The sequence below is a fragment of the Aptenodytes forsteri genome, unplaced genomic scaffold, assembly GCF_000699145.1.
Source record: "Aptenodytes forsteri isolate BGI_AS27 unplaced genomic scaffold, ASM69914v1 Scaffold26, whole genome shotgun sequence".
NCBI lineage: Eukaryota > Metazoa > Chordata > Aves > Sphenisciformes > Spheniscidae > Aptenodytes > Aptenodytes forsteri.
The window spans coordinates 3332610-3349030 of record NW_008794125.1 but is presented as its reverse complement, the minus strand read 5'-3'; the positions used below and the strand labels follow the sequence as shown (position 1 = coordinate 3349030).

At 42.8% G+C, this 16421-nt stretch overlaps 1 protein-coding gene across 1 annotated transcript in view; it reads left to right on the top strand.

Moving 5' to 3' along the window:
• Positions 1-4317: 4317 nt before the first annotated feature.
• Positions 4318-16421, top strand: part of GSG1L (GSG1 like) — a 54281-nt gene continuing 42177 nt past the window's right edge. Inside the window, exon 1 of the mRNA XM_019471706.1 lies at positions 4318-4618. Coding sequence (XP_019327251.1) covers positions 4318-4618 — 301 coding nt within the window. The remainder of the gene's footprint in view (positions 4619-16421) is intronic.

Below are 16421 nucleotides of genomic sequence, written 5' to 3'. Positions count from 1 at the left end.
GCTGCACAATGGCTTCCAGCTCCTCCTGCTTGCCGCCCATGCTGCGTGCATTGGTGTAGATGCACTTGAGCTGGGCTATCGATTTCGCCCCCGGCATCGGCACGCCACCCCTAGGCTCATCTCTAGCGAGCCTGGTTTTATCCCCTTCCCACTTCGAACCTAGTTTAAATGAAATGAAATTAAATTAAATGATGAACAGGATTGTACAGCTCAGCCAGTGGGCTTGGAGTGCTAATCATCGCTGCTGAACACAGACTACTTTGGGTCAGAGTTCTGAGAAAAAAATAAAAAATGAGGTGAAAACAGCAAAACGTAGCCTAGATATAGAATGGAAAGATGACAGACTACACATAGTTGACTAGCAGACATGGTAGTGATCTGGGGGAAGCATGTAGAGCACTTCCATCCTAACCCTCTTCTCCAAATATAAAAGTCAATCCTGTTGAGTGACTGAGGTAAGGAAAAAGTTGCCATTTTGCTGGACAGAGTGGGGACAGGGGAAGTGTACTGGGGGCACACCTACAATTCATATTTGCCACGGTAAGAGAACAAGAAAAAAAGATGAGCTATGCAGATATCTCTGTCAAAGGAGGAAAATTCTGACTAGAAAAGGAGATTTTGAACCATTTGCAAGACGAATGAACTGAACAAGTGGATTCTGTGGCTCTGCGGTGCAGAGGAAAAGCAAAGGTGAGCTACCAGGAGGGGTCCAACCCAAGGTGGAAGGAGGAACTGGGAAGCCCAGTCCAGTGGCAGGTGAAAAAGACAATACAAACACATGAGGAAGCCCAGGAGGACAAACCTGTAAGAAACGAGAACTTAAAGAAAAGCTATAGGATTTTTAAAATGTTGATTTAAAAATAGCATGTAATCCCATGCAGTTGACACTGCTGGTATCAAATAAACAACCAGACTAAGCCCACCATGCCCCCCATCATCACCAGAGGACCCAAAAGTAGGGATTCTTCTCATTTTAGTGAATGTGGCTTCTGTTTCCCACTAGTGGAAAACACAGCCTGATTGAAAGGGTTCCTTTGCAAATGCTATCACTATTTTAAATCCTCTGGGTCAAATTCTTTTTGTACTTGAGTAAATACCGAGTAATAACAATTTACACTGATCCTATAAGAAATAGTAAAGGAAAAAGGGTTTAGCTATAACTCATGAAGGTAGTTTTTCTCACAACATCAGAGAAAAGCTATTGCTGCAAAAAGGTTTTTAAAGGTTCTTGTAGCCACAACATGAAAATTACTTCTCTATAGCATTCAAACCTTTCTGCTTTACTGTTAAAGAACATACCACATAAATACATCTTAATCCGGGCGTCTGAACTGCCTTCTGCAACATATGTATGATCTTTCCATTTTTATACACAACAAATCTGATAAACAGAGATTATATAAAGAGAAATAGTTGGAGCATTACAGCATGAGTATAGCACAGACTAGTTTCCTTCTTTGCAAGTAATCTCACCATATACAGCCAGAGGAGTCTAATAATTAGAAAAATCACTGACTTCTGTTAGGAAAAAAAAAACAATTCATGTTAAAAAAATTCCCTGACTTTGAGCATACTTTACTTTGTGCTTAATATTTTTAAATGCTTAAGATTCTAAAAGCTCTGTATCACAAAAGAAACCAAATTTCTGCTTTATTTTGCCTTGGGTTTTTTTTGTATACTGCCACCATCTCTGTTCTCAACAGCCCTGTCAGCCCAAAAAACAAGAATAAAGAAGATAAGGAGGAACAGAAATAGAAATAGCTGTTAGGATTAGGAGTAAAAACAAAATCTCAAAAGTATTTAGGACAAAATTATCACAGATGATAACCAAACCCTTGGGTGCCCATCCCTCAGGGACATCTGCACCGGGAGAAACAGAGTGTGCAGAAGTTGATGCCGGGACCAGAAATCACAAGCCACAGAGCAGTGGATAGAGAAGATTTGTGAGAAAAGACCTGTAAAGACCTGTATTCACACTTGAAAAGTGTGATGATTCAGATACTGACAGCCATGTGAAAGATAATCCTGAAGAAGAGCGCTAGCTTTCTCGTGAAGGCATTCCGTCATAATTTAAATTGCATTTTTTATTCCTCTAAGCAGGCAGATAAGCCTGAGAAACACAGGAACGTACAAATGCATTTCTAAGTGGAATGTCCTACAACATCAAAATAATTGAAGTAATAATCCTGTGGTCCTTTAAATAGCCATCATCTGTATTTCTTGCATGCAATTAAACCCAACAAAATAATGCTGATTATTTGGCTGCAAGATGAAATGCTGAAAGGACTGGAACATGGAGGGGTGTGGTGCAATTCCAACAGGACAAGGAAGACTGTGCACAGAGGCGCTCCGCTAGCACAGGCCACTGGAAAAATCTGGCAGTGAGGAGGTAGTAGTCATCATGTACAGGCAGGAGTGGGCAAAATGAAGGCCACTTAGGTAGGGAAGTATCTGCAGTACAAAGCTATTTCACTAACCTTGCAAAGTTGCCATCACGATTGTTCTCACAGAGCAGCACTTTCTAGTAACTTGCTAGTTTATTTATAAAACAAAATGGCTAAAGCCAACTGATTCTGTATAAATAGTGACAATCTCACAAACAGTTGGAACCAGACATGCAGGACAGGCACCAACAAGAGGCATAATACAGAGTCCGATGGCTAGCTGTGAGGGGGGCTTCAGGGAGGCAGGAACGGGTCCCTGAAGTCTTGTGTGGTGGCTTGCTAAGGAGAAACTCCACCTGGTCTTTCCTGGCTTTATTCAAGGAGCTGGAGAAACTACCACCACATTTCATGTCTGCGGACAGTAAAGCTAGGATGAGCTTTGCATGTTGAGTCCATGTGCTGACTTAACAGAGCACAGGGTGTGAGATGAGAGCATTGTCCCATCTATTAGTATGAGCCCGTGTGGCCGCGTGGTCATTTCCAGGGCTTGCTGGAAACCCATTGCTGGACTGCTCTGAGAGGCCACAAGCGTCCCCACGGCCCTTGCAGGGAGTCCAAACAAGGCTGGAAGGAAATCTCACTCATTCCAAAGCTCAGGAGGTATGTGCAACTTCTTCACTGCAGAAAATTGCATTCATCTACTAAGGACACAGAACTATTGTGTGACAAATGTGGCCAACCTCAATGCTTGGATACAAGGTCTTACAGATTGTACCACCACCAACATCAGGTGCCCTGGTCTCCTCACAGCACTCAGTATTCACCAGATAGCTCTGAGCAATGTGGAAAGAGGTCATATACTCAAGTTAGCCAACCAAAAAGACAGGACAATACACTTCCCTTTGGAAATGGGATATTATACAGTGCTCCCTGCTTTCACAGCATTGCCATCTGGTGAGTAAAGACCAGGGTTTGCTCTAATTAGTTCTCTCCGTCTGCTCAAACCAGCACCTACAAAATGTCCTACAGACCCACTTCAAACTGAACATCTGCATGGGCTGTGTCTGGAAATGAAAGCCTGAGAAAGGGGCTCCACTTGGTATTGTGAAAGATGTAGGTTTTACTCATTACACGCTTTCAAATCTAAATTCCTCTGGGGCTTTGCTGACTTCCAGAGCAAGCCCCTGAACACAGAGGACTACACCGGTATGCTGATAGCAGAATCAAACCCCTGATTTACTAGTCACTAGCTCAGAGCAGAAAAGCTAAAGTATCACTCCGTCCCTCCTCCTCCTGGACAAATCTCTACCCTCTGGTATATAAAAAATGTATCTCGCAGCTCCTAACAATGATTCTTTTCGGGACTAAGATCTGACACCTCCCCCCAGTCCAACTCAGCCGTCAGCACGCTGCAGTGGTCCCCGAGGTCTGCCGAGGACGGCGGTAGCAGGCAGCAGCTGTCCCTGGCGCCTGCCTCCCGCTGAGTTTCTCCTGCCTCATCCTACGGGAGCAGAGGACAGCGAGTCCTGCAGCCTGCAGGTGTCTCCCAGCGGAGGAGGCTGCGGAGCCCCTTGGGATCATGTGTGGTACCCGAGCAGATGTTCACTTGCTCTTGGTGCTCTTTGTGAGACAGACCCTCTCTGATCCTGTCAGCACGCTGAAGCACACCGACTACAAGGGGACGGCCACTCTTCCGTGCCTGCAGCTGCTCCTTTAACGTACAAAGGCAGGATTTCAAGTGAAGAGAAGAATGGGAGTCTGGCTGCAGCATTTCCTTCACTGCTACAACAACAGATTGGACGAAGCTGAGAGTTTTGATGCCTGGAAAACTGGATTCTGAATCGTGAGAGGCTTTGAACCCCCCTCCTCCCAAATAAAACAAAACCCTTTGACTTCTTCTCTCAGCAGGAGGGGGAGGGAGGGCAGATTTACCATGAAGACAAATCGAAGATGCAGAGCCCTGCTAGCAGTGAGTCTGAATCTGATGGCTCTCCTCTTCTCTACAACAGCTTTTATCACGACCCACTGGTGTGAGGGCACACAGAGGGTCCCCAAGCCGAGCTGTGGGAAAGAGAAGAAGACAAACTGCCTCAACTATAGCGGGAACGAGACTGCAAATGAGACAAACCAGAATGTGGTTCATTACAGCTGGGAGACGGGAGATGACCGCTTCCTTTTCAGGTATTTCCACACTGGGATCTGGTACTCCTGTGAGGAAAATATCAATGCTGCTGGTAAGTATAAAACAACTTCCTTCCAGCTTGTGTTGTTTTGTGCTTGGCTCAGTGTGATAAACACACAGGCAAGCTGTTCTGTGCTTGTATCTTAAAGCAGATTCGCCCTGCAGAGAAAGGCAGGATTTTAACAGTTCTTTGTTGAAAAGCAACCTGTTTCCAGTGAGAGCAAGGATTTGCTTGTTTACCTGCTGGCTGATGCAGGATCTGTGCTCTAAAGCCAGCTGAACCTCTGACAAGCAATATGTGCTACCCTCATGGGCACTGCAGCCAGAGACTGGTCAGTGCTTCCCTTCTGGGAGCTGCTCCATGGAGCACACAAAAGGCAGCGGCTGGTAGTTGTTAAAGAGATTCTGACATCTAATTGTAATCGCCTCCGAAATAACCCATAGGACAGTGGTCTGAATGACAGGGAAAGCACAAAGGTCACAGTTTTTATCAGGCTGTAGCCTAGACTTCCTCTTTTCTGGCATCCCTTAAGTAAATGACCACCCACAAACCCTTCCGGGTGGCTGGATTGTATGTTTATTGAACTAGAGTAGAGAAATGGCCGTTAAAGGGTACAACTGGGCACAAGAAAGCTCATTTCTCTTCCCTGCTCGGCCATTTACTTGCTGAGAACCACTCGAGAAGACATCTCTCCAGCTTATCACTGCATTCATTTCCTCTGCTGTACCCTGGCACTTACCAAGAAATAAAACACTGGAGGGTGGATGGAAGGTAGCAGCCATGGGACTGATTTAAGTCTCAACAGATGCAAACTGACAGTCTTTTCTCCCAGAGCTGTCTGGTAGAGCTAACATCCAAACTGATTTTGAAAGGGCTTTTTTCTGGATTATGTGACTGGAAAATAAAGTTTACAAATGTAACACAGTATAAGAGGGACAACGATGGCTCGTGGATGCTGGTTCCTGCTTGCTGGGCTGTTTCCATGCTATCCTGCCATTGCCCAAGGAGGGACCAACTGGGGAGTTGGTCCTTCACCACTGTGGGAAGAGAGGAACAGTTAATCATCCTACGTGTTGTGTCTCTGAGGACACAGCCTCCCCGATAATGGGAAGTTTATAGGGTCTTGGTAAAACTGCTCTGTAAGAATGTACTATAAAGTGGGGCAAACTTGTAGAGCAGCTCACAGTCCATTGCATCCCGAGGTGCTGTGTATACTCACTGGTATTTTTGAGGATAGTGCTTCAAGAACTAGTTGGTCATTAAAACTCAATTTGATGTATGAAAAGGAAAGTTCATGAACTCCAACCTTAGGACTGTCAATAAACAGCTCCGTGCTGAAATGAGTGCACCGAAGTAACCCCCTTGACGTTAGAAAAAAGTATAAACAAAAGATGATTTTTCTTCCTGATTTAGAAGGAAACTTAGGCCACAGCAGCCTGAGAGAGCAGCTTAAGATTCTCCGACTTTTTGAGCGTCTTAGCTGGGATTGGGACAATCAAGCATGCCCACATTTCTGGCAGATATTGAAAGCTTTCCAAGCCAAGATTTATGTGTGAGATGATAACTTGTAACTGTGTGACTCTAGCCCACTCAGAAAACTGAGTTATCTGTGGGAGAAGAGAAATACAGTGATCTATTCTGTGCTGGGTAAACAAAGCTGTGCTGTAGTGGGTGATTTCAGGAGATAGCTGGAAGCCAGCTTTAGAAAGTTATGGTGAAAGCAGGAGAGAGAGGGCTGTTTCTCCCCTCCCCACACCGCCACAGCAGCCACATGTGTGTTTCTTCTTATTTGAAACACTAACTTGGTGAAAAGTACTCTTCAGTTAGCAGAGCGGGAGTGACCAACCTTTAGAAAGAATCCAGCCAGGTACAGGGATATATCGGCTTAGACAGACAGCTGCCTCGTTCAGGATTGACCGTAGTTTTTTCTGGTAAGGACAGGAATGGTGTAATGGACACATGTCTAAATTTGTCCCTAAGAATGTCAGCATAAAATAACCATGAAAGATCTTCATTCAGGCTTACTGCTTCGCAATACCAGACTGTCAGTATGTTGTCATGGCCTTTTTCAGCCTGACTGGTGATCATTTTATCTGAGCTCCAGGGCAGCAAGGCACCAGCCAGCCCCAATCCAGCAGCACTGTGGTCATGCTTATACATACACCCACAACGCTCAATATATCTGTGAGTAATCAATCCCTTAGGCTCATCACACTGTCCACAGCACACTTACTGACCATAGTCCCGTAGGTATCACAAGTCATACAGTCACCATGTTGTTCACAAACACCCTGGGATGCCAGAAGAACGTCAAGTAAATACCACTAAGTACACAGACAGTAGTGTATTAAATTAGTCAAAAGCACTAGCTTGAATGCACTCCATACTTTCAGTAACACCTTTCTTAAAGCTTTACCAACAGCATACTGAAAATGACTGCAACAACAGCCTTCCTCCAGGCAAAGTCCTTTCAGTAGCCACTCCATAGCCTCACACCTCTGTCAGCAAAACATATGGCCACAGCCTATGGTCAGCACCATTCCTATAGCTCCTGCCCTGTCCTTGATTCCTCACTGCCAATGTCTGAAGCTAAGCAACATGAATCCCACCAGGAACACATGAATGCCAATAATGCTCTCTGTGGTTGTGATGCTGTCAAAACGCTCCAGAGAATCCTAACATTCCCAGCTGTGAGCCACATTCTTATTCTAGCCACCAGGCTTTTGATTTCTCTCTCCCTACAGTCACAGTACCGTCAAAACTTTCTGCTCCCTGCACTGGTGCAGCTGCAACACAGCAGATCTTGTAGCGCAGACACAACAGGACCAGTTCCCAGAAGGCTGATGCTGCAAGGGACAGGATTGCAGGGCTTCCAGTTGGCTGGAGGGGCTGGGACTCAGTCACACCTTAAAATGACATTTAGGCTGCAAGCAAACAAAATTTTTTAGTGTCTTCTCCTCCCACTGTTTATCTGAAGTGTTCATTTAGATGCCAGAGCTAGAGGTGCAAAAATCATGCCACACACTCTCTGTACAGACATTAGTGAAGCGGGCCTTCATCTTGTTGCAGGTTTCTAGTTTTCACTGACATCTCTAACAGAGATTGAATGCTGTGATTATTTCTGAAATAATTTGTGAATCTAGAGGGTTTTTTTATCCAGCATGTCTAGGACAGCTAAAGAATCCGAAAAGCATTTAGCGCCTGAGAAATATAATTGTGAATCCCCTCTGGGAATAGAGGGACTTGAGCATATATATTTCATTGGTGGGTGAGTCCTGTAATTATTTAGCACAATTCCTGACTCAAAAGTATGCTGAATCACAGTCTACCAAAAAGAGGATGAAGACTCTCTTTTTCAGAGTGGGTTCAATGCTTTGGATCCCTCATGGCTGGAGGTACCTTCTGTAAGAGCAATGCACCTAATCTCTGGAAGGGGATGAAGCTAAAGCGTACTCAATGAGCTCCGTACTCGTGCTGGTCACGAGTCCTGTTCTGCACTGACACGCTGCACAGGGTACTTGCTGCCTCCTCCTGGGCCATGAATTCCTTGGCTGTGATCAGGTGTCTCAGAGTTGAGCTCTCTATCATTTCATTTCTTTTTGAATATGACTGCGTGCATATCTTATTTCACACCTGCATCTAGGTCTGTGCTTGTGTCAGTACTGGACACTTCACAAGATACCAGGCAAGTGATGTGCTAATAGCAGCAGTGGTAAACTAGCTGGTAGATTCCGTGACTCAAGAATATAAATGCCATGAAAAAATGAACACATGAAGTAGGTAAGGTGGCATATCTTATCCTAACAGGTAGAGGAGTCTGAGAGCTGGGAAGCAGTAACAAGTTAGCCGATTTTGCTCAATAGTGTGTTTGCTTTGATTTTAATAGAGAAAACCATGAACTCAGATCTTGTTTTACTTGCTAATGAACAGACAATCTCAGTAATAACATCCACATTCAGAGGGAAAAGCAGCTGCATAGGTGCCTTTTAAGAGTACCGTCCCATTAAATAAACAACGAGCCTTTCCATGTTGCTCACCATGCTCTATAGAAGTCAGGGAGATCAGGAATGGGTATGCATAGCCTTGTTTTGTATTCTTGGAATTATATTTTCAGCACAAGGGGTCTGTAGCTCTTTGTATGCTCTGTACCACATATTCCTTAGCACGCTTTAAGGAGTAAATGGTAGAGTGGATTTTACACGGTATGTAAGGATGCATCAAAATGGGCCATAAATATGGACATTAAATGCACATTTGAGAAGGAGCCAGAGAACAAGAGAGGTGTATCCTGCAGAAATGAATAAATCTGTAACATATAAACACATGAACTTGCCATACACTTTCACAGATCCAGAGCGGTACTGCATCACCCTTCTCCCCCGCCACCATGTGATAATAAGCATATGTGATTCACTGTAGGCGGCTGTCCAGAGAGAGGGACTGGGGAGAAGCACCTTGTGAGTATATAATTAAAAGCAAGAGGAATTGGGAATTCTTGCTGAATTATGAGAAATATGATATAATTGGCATGACTGAAACCTAGTGGGTTTATTTGCATGACTGGAATGTAAAAATTGCTAGTTATAAATTGTTTAGGAAGGAAAGAGTGGTAAAAGAAATTGAGGAGGTATCTATATTGATTGAAGATAAAATTCTAGCGATAGAGGAACTGAACCCAGGGGGCCTGGATAATCTCCATGTGAGGATGTTGAAATAATTGGCACATGAAAATGTAGGTTTAGTAGCAAGAATCTGCACATTGCTGTATTCAACGAAGACTGGAAAAAAATTATACAGGCCACTTGACCCAGCAACCTTAGGACAGTTTTCAGGGAAAGCATGTACATGGCAACAAATGGGTTTTATCAAAGGTAGGGTTTTGTTAAAAGTAAATCTTTTGGTAGAGCTCTATATTAAAGATAAAATTCTAGTGATAGAGGAACTGAACCCAGGGGGCCTGGATAATCTCCATGTGAGGATGTTGAAATAATTGGCACATGAAAATGTAGGTTTAGTAGCAAGAATCTGCACATTGCTGTATTCAACGAAGACTGGAAAAAAATTATACAGGCCACTTGACCCAGCAACCTTAGGACAGTTTTCAGGGAAAGCATGTACATGGCAACAAATGGGTTTTATCAAAGGTAGGGTTTTGTTAAAAGTAAATCTTTTAACAAGATGAATCACTTCTTAGACAAGAAGACCCAGTCTGCATTAGACCCAGTCTCTATGGATTCACAAAAAAGCATTTGATGGAATGTCCCACTGAAAATTCTTTACAGAAGAACTACAGAGAGCGGAGGGAATGGTAACAACGTAGTGATAGATGTAGACATGCTTCCACGCTGGGGAATGCTAAACAGCCTGAGCCTCTTCAGACTGGAATGAAGGCACAGTATAGAGAACTATGATATTGGTGGGGATCAACAAGAAATATCATTGACTGCTTCCGTGATTTAAGAACAATAAGGCATAACAGACAAAAAGAAATACTCCTTCCCACAGAGCTCCCTGCCAGGGAATGTTGTGATGGCCAAAACTGGGGATTGCATGGATCTGGGGAGGAAACATCCATCCGTGTTACTAACATGATGATTTGAGAGCAACCTCTGACCAGGAAGTCCCCGAACTACTGATGCAGTACTGGTATCACAAGGGAGGTACATGAGCAGAATCACCCTACATCCACCCCTTTGTTCTTCCCTAAATATCTGTCATTGGATGACGATACAAGGGTAGTGAAGTAGGCAGACCTTTTGCTTGAGACTGTGGTGCAGATTTTACTTTATATTATTTATTATGATGGGGATGAATAGAGAGATTGTAAACTGATTAAAGAACAGTCTTACAAGGAGGCTGTGGTAGGTAATATAAAAAGGGAAATTATCACAATGGAGATATTTCTAGTTGTCCTCAAATTTGGTTTTGGGACTGGTTCTGTTATTGCTGAGATTAGCAATCTAGGAAAAAGAACTAGGGATACAATTCATGTCACCTAATTCATTAAAAAAAAAAAAGCACAAAGTGAATCCCACAGCAAACCTGTGGACATCAGCAAGTGTAGGTATCTGTGCCTGAACTGAAGATCATCATTACAGTCAGTAGAGAGTAGTGAATACTTCTTGGGGAGATTAAATTCCTCCTCGTATGGGATGAATTGAGCCCTGGGATTATGTGTTTTCCTCATTGGCCAAAAAAGAATCTAAGAAGTTGCCATTTCTAACACAGAAAGCTTAATCTGAAGAGAATAATCCTACTTTAAATGCACTCCCTACACATGCTGTCACACAAAGTCTGGGAATATTGGCGTTACAGAGGTGAGATTTTTCTGCCTAACTAAAAATGTGAGCTGGACTGATAGAGTTGTAAGAATAGTATTAAAATAATTAAAACAAACAAACAAAAAATTAAAAGCTCCAAACACTAAGGCATAAGATTCTGTGCGGTCACAGGTAGTTACCAATTGTGATCAAAAGATAAGAAACAAGTTGTGGGCCAGTATTTGACTGCGGGGTGACTGAGCTGCAAAGTGCTGCGATATAAAGGAAAAGCATTATTCTAGGGAAGAATCAGCACCACTGTGCAAGGCACAGGTAACACCAGTGCATTTTGTTAATGCCATTGTGCATAGTTATTGTAAGAAAAAGGGGGAGGTGAAATAGATGCAGAGTGGGATTTCCAAGGTAGTTAAGGAAAAGAGAATCTCCTTCAAGAAAAGAAAAGAAAAACTGGTCCTCTTTAGTATAACAAATTGAAGATCTAGAGGGGATGTGATGGTACCTTATATATATATGGATAAATATCAAGAAAAGAATATGACTTAAGTAACTTGTCATTGAGAAAAAAAGTGAAAATCCAAGGAGGGGTTCCCAGAAAGTACGTCTCCGGACTTCACCTCCACAGAGGGCAGTGTGACCAAAGGAAATCCACGGGCTGAAATGGATACTTCTTAAATTCACAGAAAGAACTGTATGAGGGAAGAGGAATGTCTCTGGCCTGAGGAAGCTTGGAGTGAGTTCTGCATAGCTGATTTGTTGGTATCTTAAGGAGGTCTGAAAGGAGCCATCATGGTTTGACTGCCTTGCTCACATCATGTCTATATTCTTTTACATGACATCCATGCTTCAGGGTTGCCACTAGTCACCAGTGGGAGCCAAGAAAAAAAATAATTGCTGACTTGATGCATATCACGTCTTCTGGAGGGTTTTATGCCTTCTCTAAAGCATCAGAAATTGGCTACAGGTGGAGAGACAGTATGTGAGGAGGTTGCTTTGCTGCCGTTGACATTATTACAGCTTCTCAGTATCTAATTGGTATGTCTGCTCATGCACTGAACATTAAACTGATGATCTAATTTGAGATCAGAACAGAAATCTCCCTCAGGCTAGGTAACAGGGATAGTAACAATTTTTTGCCTTACTTTACACCACAGGGAAGGGTCCATTTCAGAAAAGCACTTCTGAACTCCTCCTAACAAATCCTTGGGGTTTTGCTTACAGGATAAGATAGGCCTGGCCATAGGAATTTAAGCTTTATGATAAGACTCTTCATATCTGTTCATGTTCCTCATGACGACTCTTGCTCTCTTCCTGTGGTACATGATAGCTGTGGTTTCTGTGGTGGTGATTGCGTTATTACAGACCTTCAGTTTTTTATAGGATGTTGGGGATATTTTGTGTCTGCAGTGCACTGGGAATTTCGGATTTTAGGCCCTCCTGAACCTGCTAGACGGACTAGCTGTATGAACATCTATCAAACATAAAATGTGGAAATAAAATCCCTGCAGGCTGAGACTCATAACAGAGTAAAGTAAGGGACTAGGCAGTGAACTGCTCCTTATTTGATAAGTTGCTCTCTATCTCATGAGCAAAAACTGTGTTGCTTTCTCTTTGGATGTGTCTATCCTCAACCATTTAACCCGGTAGTCTTAAAGGAGATAATCTGATAGTTCCTTGTAAATGGAATAAACATCAAAGTGCTGGAAGACTAACACATAGGTCCCATATTTCAAAGAGAACTGAGGCGCTTACCCTGCTGCCAGTTAGTGCAAAATATGAACAGATGCATTCAGGGCTACAGAAATAAACACGGGATGGAATATCAATCATCATGGTATCCCCATGGCTTTTAAATTACACCAGGCTCAATCCTGATTTTAAAATTTTCCTTATGTGGAATTAACAGAACTGGCTTACTGACAGATCTCAAAATGGGGACTTCGTGGGGAACAGGGCTGCTTCTAGCAGCACCCTCTGTTAATCATGAATTAGTGTAATGTTATTCAGTGTTCTTGTTGGTAAACAAAATGGTAACATAAATCTTTGCTGATCTAGCTTACAAATGATACAAGGACTACAGAAAGCAGTAAATAATGAGAAGCAGATTTTATTTCTATAGAACGACAGCTTATGGAATAGTCACAGGCAAACAAAATTCACTTTAAGGTGTCCCACCTTGCATTTGGCTGGATTTGGGCAGGGAAAAGGACACAAACTATGCTTACAATCCGGGAAATTGATTGGGAAGCAGAGCCACTCCACCATGTCTAGACTCACTAGATTTGGAGAGACCAAAAACCACATCATACTGTCATTCCGCCTGATTTCACTTTGCATCACCTGGCCAGACAAAAACCACTAAATGAGACTTTGTTGCAAAGTTATTAGGTACAAGCCTGGAAATAAGGTTCACAAGAAGAAATGCAAGCACAACTTTTTCACTTGCTTTCAAAAACTGGATATTTATTTGCAGCGTACTGTGTGTGAACGTCTTACTGCCCATCTCGTTAACTTCCTTTAAAAGTCTGTGGCTGAAAGGTTAAGGTTATCTCAGTTTCCATACTCCAAGTCGGGTGTGCCTGCCTGGAAAAACAGGACGCCTCAACCCAAAAAGCGACTGAGCATCTTTCGGTAGGGAAGGTGGGAGAAGTTTCTGGAGTTCACACTGAAGCAGGCAGCCTAAATTGCAATGGCTAAGAGGAACAGAGAGCAGACAGATGGGCAAGCCAGGGAAGAAATACTGTTATGGTGCTAACTGTGGAGAAGAAGTACAGGTTGAGGTGGTACCGGCTCTGACATTCAAGGTCCCCTCCCCTCCAGCAATCCCTTTGCCTCTTACCCACAGTCACTTGCACGTGTTTCAAGGTACAGCCTCAGGACCCATGTTCACAATGCCATGCCATGCCATCAGAGTAATACTCTGTCCCGAATCCGTCTTTCCCTCCATTTTGGCACACGTCAGCTTTTGATGTTTTCATTTTCTGGAGTAATCCCGTCCATGAAAAGGAGTTTCCTTCTTTGCTGTCAGTGACTTTCATCTCTGCCTGCCCTGCTTATTTAATTCCGGAGCTAGGGCGCAGATCCAATGCAAATACTCCAGTTGAGCATTATCTGGAGAGAAGTGCTGGCATGGTTAAAAGATAATGCATATTGATCCACAGCTAATAATTGGAAAGAGTGGGAGCTATTGAACCACATTTCTTCTACAACTGGGGCTTTAGGGTCTTATTGGTTACTTACTCCTTTGATCTTTGTTAATCACCAACCTGAATGGAACTGCTAATGCAGTCACATGGGAGACTGTAGAAGGCATGTCAGACTTCATACAATGAGGAATATATATCAGCTACATCTTCTGTGAAGAGCATTGTTTCTAGTCTTTCACAGTTTCCTGGGCAGACCTTATAGTCCCACAGATACTGGACCCCCGATAACTAGTTTATTTTGGCATTAGCACAGAGTAAGCACAGTGTGGCAGATGGTCATCTGTGGGATGGATGGGTGAAAACCCTCCTCTTCCCATGCCGTGGTTTGAAATGCTTAAAGCAACTCAGAACTCTGTGCCTGATTTAATGTTTTCCAGATTACAAAGTCAGGTCTAAATTGACACCAGAATCATGGAAAGCCTCTCTCAGCACCACTGTTTCCTCGATTCTCCCAATCATTTAAAAATCTGAGCTATTTTCCAGCTCTCCAAATGATAGATGTCTGTACACATCTGTCAGGTCTTACCAAGATAATCAGATGAGTCTCGTGACTTGGATGTGTTTCAATTAGACGTGATTTGAGAGCAGCCTGTGGAGATGTTTGCTTTCAGATACTGTGCAAGATTTCTCACATCAGGGAGAGTTTCAGTGCGGAAAACGCAGTTGCCATGGCACATAGTCCCAGTTAGCACAAACACGCTGGGGTATTCCCTGCTCTGCCCGCACCCTCTGCCCCCTGCACAGCTATCTACTGCTCCAACGAAACAAAGGGGAAACTCCAGAGTGTGGGTGACACCTCTCTGATAAAATTATTGCCATTTCTTTGTGAGTATGTGAATTGAGGAAAAATGCCTGCCTGAAATGAAAAAGTGGAAAGCTTTAAGCTTTTCCACTTTAAAAGGTAGAAAGTCTTAAGTTCTCTTTCTTAAGCTGAAAGAGAACAGTAGTATAGCATTCAGATTTAAAAACAACCCCAAAAGGGAAAAAGATTGTGAGTTATCTCAGCAGAGGTTGAGAAATTGAGAAAATTCTCATGTTACTTGGAAGTAAGAGAAATGTTGATGGGCAGCAGCTATGAATGACAGCTGTCAGAGTGAGAGAAAGCAATTTTTTTCATAGTTCAAGACATATTTTAGCATAATTCTGTGTGAACTTGTTTATTTTCTGGAAAAAATATCAGTCCAGCAAAATCAACATGGTGAACTGGAAAATGTTTATTTCGCAGATTCATACTCGATTTTTCATTAGAAAAAATTCAATTAAATACTCTGTCTGGGATCAGTTTAATCAAAAGTGGAATATTTCACTTGTTAATTAACCTGATACAACTCAGTTTGAGTGAGCTCATTAACCTGCATTTTCCCTAATGTAGTACTTTATTTCACTGAAGTTGTGTTGCAGTCCTCAGCCTTGTCTAGGCTGGCATCCCTTGAGGATTATATCTTTTTTTAGACAAATACAATGATTTTACTCTCAGTAGACGATGTGGGATCTCATCAGAATCACATGACTCCAGATATAATTGGAGAGATAAAGATTTGTTAGGGCCTATTGGGAAAAAAGGGGACCTTGTCTTTCATAGGCTGGGAGCCAGAATGTTACTAAAAGGGAATGCTGTTTAAATGAAATTTAATCATTTAAATTTCCATCAGAACTGTACTTTTGAACTCGTAAAATTTTATGCAGAGTAAAGTGAATACAGACAGCTTTTTCTCTTTTTTGCAAGATGAAAAGCAGAGTTGTAACAGAGACCTTTCTTTCAGTCAGAACTACCGGATATCTTTTAAGTCAAATTAACTAGAATATTTTGAAGCCGTGTGGTTGGAAGACATACAAACTAGGATTTTTCAGAGTTGTTTTTATTTTGCTGCCCTGGTTATTAATGAGGCATTTATCACTGGCTCAGAGAGGAGAGAACTCGGGAACATAGGACCAATAAGCATGATCCAGGACACCAGCTTCTGGTCCTTGCTATTGCAACAGTCATGTTACAAAAGTTGTTTTTATTTTGCTGCCCTGGTTATTAATGAGGCATTTATCACTGGCTCAGAGAGGAGAGAACTCGGGAACATAGGACCAATAAGCATGATCCAGGACACCAGCTTCTGGTCCTTGCTATTGCAACAGTCATGTTACAAACTTAGAATACAATCATAGAATCATTTAGGTTGGAAAAGACCTTTAAGGTCATCGAGTCCAACCACTAACGTAGCACTGACAAGTCCACCACTAAACCATGTCCCTAAGCACCACGTCCACATGTCTTTTAAATACCTCCAGGGATGGTGACTCAACCACTTCCCTGGACAGCCTCTTCCAATGCCTGGCAACCCTTTCAGTGAAGAAATTTTTCCTAATATCCAATCTAAA